The 6899-nt window shown below is 36.9% G+C and overlaps 1 protein-coding gene and 1 long non-coding RNA gene across 2 annotated transcripts in view; both read left to right on the forward strand.

The window, feature by feature from the left end:
* The first annotated feature begins 4908 nt into the window (after nt 1–4908).
* On the forward strand, nt 4909–6471 carry LOC125273149. The gene is made up of 3 exons (XM_048198415.1): nt 4909–5918; nt 6039–6122; nt 6288–6471. Exons 1-3 carry the CDS (start codon nt 5191–5193, stop codon nt 6469–6471), a joined length of 996 nt encoding a protein of 331 aa, XP_048054372.1. The 5' UTR covers nt 4909–5190.
* A 160-nt stretch (nt 6472–6631) lies between these two features.
* Nucleotides 6632–6899, forward strand: part of LOC125272321 — an 869-nt gene continuing 601 nt past the window's right edge. The window contains exon 1 of the long non-coding RNA XR_007185818.1: nt 6632–6882. This is a non-coding gene — a long non-coding RNA (uncharacterized LOC125272321). The remainder of the gene's footprint in view (nt 6883–6899) is intronic.

The raw sequence follows: 6899 nt of genomic DNA on the forward strand, positions 1-6899 counted from the left end.
GGTGCGTTAAAAGTTGCTCTGGGGCCTTATTCCAAGTGCACTTGACTGTCACCATGCACATTTTCAGACATTTTTACTGTAGCATTTTAAAGTTATGGACCCATGAATTTCACAAATGTGACAAAAGTTTCATGAGAAATTGCACTTTTGGCCCAATTGGAGGCGCTATATCTCAGCTGCCTTTAAGGGTGCGTTAAAAGTTGCACTGGGGCCTTATTCCAAGTACACTTGACTGTCACCATGCACATTTTCAGACATTTTTACTGTAGCATTTTAAAGTTATGGACCCATGAATTTGACAAATGTGACAATACAGTAACAGGACAAATTGCACTTTTGGCCCAATTGGAGGCGCTATATCTCAGCTGTCTTTATGGGTGCGTTAAAAGTTGCACTGGGGCCTTATTCCAAGTACACTTGACTGTCACCATGCACATTTTCAGACATTTTTACTGTAGCATTTTAAAGTTATGGACCCATGAATTTCACAAATGTGACAAAAGTTTCATGAGAAATTGCACTTTTGGCCCAATTGGAGGCGCTATATCTCAGCTGCCTTTAAGGGTGCGTTAAAAGTTGCACTGGGGCCTTATTCCAAGTACACTTGACTGTCACCATGCACATTTTCAGACATTTTTACTGTAGCATTTTAAAGTTATGGACCCATGAATTTCACAAATGTGACAATACAGCAACAGGACAAATTGCACTTTTGGCCCAATTGGAGGCGCTATATCTCAGCTGTCTTTATGGGTGCGTTAAAAGTTGCACTGGGGCCTTATTCCAAGTACACTTGACTGTCACCATGCACATTTTCAGACATTTTTACTGTAGCATTTTAAAGTTATGGACCCATGAATTTGACAAATGTGACAATACAGTAACAGGAGAAATTGCACTTTTGGCCCAATTGGAGGCGCTATATCTCAGCTGTCTTTATGGGTGCGTTAAAAGTTGCTCTGGGGCCTTATTCCAAGTACACTTGACTGTCACCATGCACATTTTCAGACATTTTTACTGTAGCATTTTAAAGTTATGGACCCATGAATTTGACAAATGTGACAATACAGTTTAACAGGAGAAATTGCACTTTTGGCCCAATTGGAGGCGCTATATCTCAGCTGCCTTTGAGGGTGCGTTAAAAGTTGCACTGGGGCCTTATTCCAAGTGCACTTGACTGTCACCATGCAACATTATGAAGCAATTTTACTGTAGCATTATTAAGTTATGGACCCATGAATTTGACAAATGTGACAAAAGTTTCATGAGAAATTGCACTTTTGGCCCAATTGGAGGCCCTATATCTCAGCTGCCTTTAAGGGTGCGTTCAAATTTTGCACTGGGGCCTTATTCTCAAAGTACACTTTTGACTGTCACCATGCAGCATTTTCAGACCAATTTTTACTGTAGCATTATTAAAGTTATGGATTCCATGAATTCTGATAAATGTGACAATACATTTACAGGAGAAATTGCACTTTTGGCCCAATTGGAGAAGCTATATCTCAGCTGCCTTTGAGGGTGCGTTCAAATTTTAAATGGAGCCTTATTCCCAGTGCACTTGACTGTTCACCATGCCAAAATATAGACATTGTTATTGAAGCATTATGAAGTTATTTTAAGTATACTAAAATATACTTGTAGTTTTTTTAGGGTTTTTATGTCATTGTCCATTGTGCAAAGAAATAACGACTGGCTTTGAAGAACTGAAAATAAATTTTATCCAGCATTAAACAAAGTAATTTATTTATCTCAATGATTTTCTACGTTTTTTTTTGTTGTTAATATATTATATAATCCTATATATGACAACTTTACAAAATCTAGTACCACTGCCGTCGGCCCATTTGGAGGCGCTATCAATTTCCTATAGCTATATACCTTCACTATTGGATTAGGATTTCGCCGAGATTCTTCTTGTATAAAGGAACTTTTCTGATGATAAAACTTAGCTTTTTGCAGTAAGGGTTTATGCAAAATACATAAAAAAATAACCATATGCTCCAACTAAGTAGCTACACTGTGATTAACCATGCTGGATGACTCGAAAGATGTCTAAGCAAGTCTACAGGTAAGTGAACTACTTGATGCATCAAATTTCAGTTATGTGTTTGCGAACGTCCGCTACACATTATTCAACTACACATAACTATACATCAATTATGCATAGTTTATGACGACAAAAAAAATAATAAAAATAAATAAATAAATAGTAAAAAATAAGACAACTTGGTTATAGCTTCGACTATTGTAGGGTCTGTATAGTAGTAGGCCTACTCGCATTCTAAACAACTTTTAGGCCTGTTATTAAAATTTGGGGGAAAAAACTTTAATTGGCTATAATGTGTAAGAAAGAAAATTTATTGAAGCCTTAATAAGTTGTCTCTTTATGGAAACTGTACATAGGTTCTGATGTACAGACGTGACTTTCACATTTTGTACCCCACAGTTTTCTCCCCACAACGTTAATTCCAAATATCACTCACTCAGTCACCCAAAATAATTAATTAAGCTACAACTATAAGAAAGAAAGAAAGAAAGAAAGAAAGAAAGAAAAACTTGAAATATAATGTTAACTCTGATGTGTATAGACTTAATGTATCTGAGGAAAATAATAAGTTTCTTAGTTGAAATTTAATCTCCTGTAGGATTACTGTTGAATTACGCCATATTTCATTTATTCATACAATTTTCTGTTACTCATATATTTTTCATAATTTCAAATATTTCTGCACCTGTTGTCCTTGCAGGTTCAAAGTGTTTGGAAAGGTATGTGGTAACATCACTTAATAGATGTTGAAAGTTATTTGTCTTGGTAATAATATTTTGTAATTCTGTCATCTTAACCGTAATGTACCATAAACATAATGTCTTTTCAACAGTCTCGATATGTATCTGTGAGTGGGGAAGAAATTGTAACAGAAGTATCAAAATTGCAGTCTACTGAACAGTGTTTCAATGAAACCCCTTACCAAGATAATGCTTTCTGGGGACAACTATGTCATTCTCTATCTATACCCAACAATTTTAATAACAGAAAGAGACTTCACAAGATCACACTGCATATTAAGGTAAGTAAACCTCTATTTCTCTGTCTGTCTTACTGTATGTTGTAATCATTTGCTTTTATTTTTACACATGGACATTTCCAGAAGATTTTTTTCCGTCCTTTGTTTGTTTTTGTTTTTTTGTTTTTATTGCAGTTTCTGTTATTTAATAAACACTAAACATTTAATTTATTATTTAAATATGCAAATGTAAACAAAATTACCATTTCCATCTATTATGTGTCTGAATGTAATCAATGTTTTTTTTTTTTCCTAATAAGGCTGAACATTCAATCCCAAAATCTGAGTCTGACGAACAACAATATTGTGTTTGTAAGCGTCCTAATACCTTAGAGCCATATGCTCAGTGTGACAGATGTAAAGATTGGTTCCACCCAAGGTGCGTTGGATTTCAGAGTATTGAGGATGTTGCACTGATTTCACCATGGTTGTGTCCTGACTGTTCCATAAAGAAAACAAGTAGACCATTACAGAGGACTCAACTTCATTTTGACAATCTTGATCAGTCTTTCAACTCTGAACCATTGGAAGAGGAAGAAAAACATGAGAGTGAAGGAAAGGTACAAACTAAACAGTGCCCCACTGAATTTCAAATAAAACTATCAGACGATGAATGGAGCAAAATAAAACCCACCCAAAGACGAGGCTACAGAATCCTGCAGCGTGGCTGGACAGATATGCTGTCAGAAAAAATTGGTCAGATGATTAACTGTGTTCTGGCTTTCTCATATAATAAAGTCATTCAGTCTGAGTCAAGAAAGAAGATGAGTCCCTACTGGCATGGAAAGGCCCACTGTAAATTTCCAGGGTGTACCAAATTTGACTTGTACATTATGGAAGAACCTGCCAAAAATGCAGAATGCATTTTCATCAATGTGGAAGTTTCTGGCCAAATAGACCATTCTAAAGGTCTTACATTTAGAAGACGTACTACCAGTAGTGAAAAGGAAGCATTAAAGGTGAATCTAAGAGAATCTACACCTATGCACCTTCACACCAAAAAACTTGCTGCTGCAGATGAGCAGAAGTTAATTGAGGGAAACACAAATGAGGTGCCTCCGCTCACAGTACTTCAAAAAATATCAAGTGAGTCCAATCTTGAGACTAGAATGGACACAAATCCATTTCTGGATTGTATCAAAATTCAAAATGAGCAAGACTTGAACCAAAATTTCTGTCCTCTACAACATCAGTATTTACAGTTTGTGGCAATTTCCCCATTTATAACACACATGTACTTGACCGATCAACTTCAACTTCTAAGAGACTTGCAGAAGAAAAATACTCTTCTTCTGTACCTTGATGCAACAGGTACTGTTGTGGCCAAACCTAAAGACTGCAAAAGTGTTCTCTACTATGCACTTTGCTGTCCTGTTACATCAACCACAGGATCAACAGTTGTCGCAGTGTCAGAGATGCTCTCATCAGATCAAAGCACACCATCTATTCAGCACTGGTTAACCTGTTTTTCACGTGATTTCTTTAAAATGTTTAAGCATCATCTCCAGCCCCAAAAGGTTGAAACAGATTTCAGCTGGGCAATGATTCATGCGTGTGTACATGCTTTCTGCCAGATTGACATACACATGTACCTGCATCGATGTCTTCAGGTCAGTGAAGGCAAACAACAATGCTCTTTCACTGTTGTGCACATTTGTGCTGCACACATGATTAAAATACTGTGCTGCAAGGTAGCAAAAGTGAAGTGTGTGAAGCCAACGAAAGACCTCTTTCTGTATTCAATGGCACTGCTGCAGAATGCCACATCACTGGATGAGATTCAGGCTTTGTTAACTGATATGTGTACAGTTTTTACTGAGGAAGCAACTGCACACTGCCAGGAGAGTTTGAAAAACCTGCAGACTGCTATTCAAAATCAGGCAGTTATTGCAGATGTGGAAACTGCAAGAACAAAAGAAGCAGAAGCAGACTCAGAAACAACACCAAAGACAGTCAGACATGACTCCCCATTTGTTAAAGTCTTTGAGGGTATATTCACAGATACCAAGAGAAAAATGTGAAAAAGAAGGGGTTGAGCACTCCCTCAAATCCATACTTCTGCCCAGGTTTGATTGATATAGTCCGCACCTACATTGCAACCCTGCCACTTTGGACTGGAATAATGTTGAAACATTTAGGGCAAACCAGAGACACAAACAGTCAAGCAGAAAATTGGTTCCGTACCACCAAAAACATCGTCCTCAAAAACAAACTCCACAGAAGGCCTGGAGATTTCATCCAAACCATGCATCAGTTCATATCTGGTCGAATGCGTGGTGTCAGAGTAACAGAAATTCGGCAGAAAGTAATGGAGGAGAAGGAATTGGAAGAAATTGACAAACCACTAAGCCAGGAGGAGCAATGGAGGAAAAAAAAAACGAAGAGAAAAAAATCTAAATACTACAATCCCCCAAAGGCTCAGATAATCAAGAAGGCCTCTTACACATCTCCTCCATGGTCTGGCCATGGAAAGCTAGGACAGCGGTTCATAACTATGACAAACACATGCACCATCGACAATTTGCTGTACATTATGTACTTAGCAATGAAGACAAGACCATTCATTCTATCAGAAATTGAGCAAATGAAAATGAAGGACAGTTGGATGAACACATTGTTGGAGGTTTATCAACACTTCTCTGTTGGGCAGTGGTCTCAGGGCAAGATCTCCTGGCTAAAAAACTTGGACCGTTTTCAAGGGAAAGATCTATGGGATGCATTTGGATCTGAAGGTGACTATGTGGTTTGCCGTCTAGACTACATCCATCACAATGAAAGACTGTCTGTATGTGACGCTCGCAAATGTCCTTTCCCTGAGCTCTCAAAGCTTTGCTGGTCTGTTGCTGTACTGTAAGTAACCAAAATGTTTTATTTTATAAATACTTTGTTTTCATAATGTTAGTAAAATGTTTTGCCAGTACCATATGTTATTGACATTCAAAAATTTTAAATTTTCGATTTTCAAAATAGGTGTAATGACTTCTCAGACTTACAACAGTCAATTAACAACTGGGTTGCTGACAATCATTCACTGCCATGCAGAAAAAAGTGGAGGTACATCACAATTTAAAAACAAATACACTAACTGCAAGCAAAGATATGTGTATATGTAAAAAAATGTTTTTTTGCATATATAATTATGATTTCTTTTTGTATTACATATAAAAATGTTTTAATTTAATGCTTTTTATTATTTTATATGTATTGTGTTGTGCACAGGAACGGAAGGGTCTGTCGGGGAAGAAGAACATACACAGCCCGCAAGTTTGTTCATGGAGTGCCTCCTTTTGTGATTATGGCAATAGATGCTACAGTCACCTGTGATGGTCATCCAGAAATGCAGCCACCAATGCTTCCTTCATCAGTTCTGCTTTGTGATGAAAGGCAAGAATCTCCTTTTTAAAATTATGAAGTGTTATAAACATAGTTAGAGTCAACATCTTGTAATAAACATAGAGTTCTATTTTGTCAAATGGATGAAGATATGAAGTTGACATAATAAACACAAATAATGAAATATACTTGTAGTTAAATATCTTTATGTATTTGACTGTTTAATTGGAATTATTCAGTTGCTCCATGTAATCACATGTCTTTGTTCACAATCAGATACCAGCCTGTTGCGGTGACATATCATCTCACGTCAAAAAATCATTTTGTTTCCTTTCATCGAATCACTGGTAGTCACTGGAATTTTTATGATGGGTTCAAGGAACTGAAACAGCCAGGCTTTGGGGACCAACAGGCAACCGTAAAAGAATTTAATAGTGTATTCTCAAAAGACTGTACTGTGGGTCACATCATGCTTGTAAGGGTAAGTAACCACTTTAA

This window comes from Megalobrama amblycephala, linkage group LG7 (assembly GCF_018812025.1).
Source record: "Megalobrama amblycephala isolate DHTTF-2021 linkage group LG7, ASM1881202v1, whole genome shotgun sequence".
NCBI lineage: Eukaryota > Metazoa > Chordata > Actinopteri > Cypriniformes > Xenocyprididae > Megalobrama > Megalobrama amblycephala.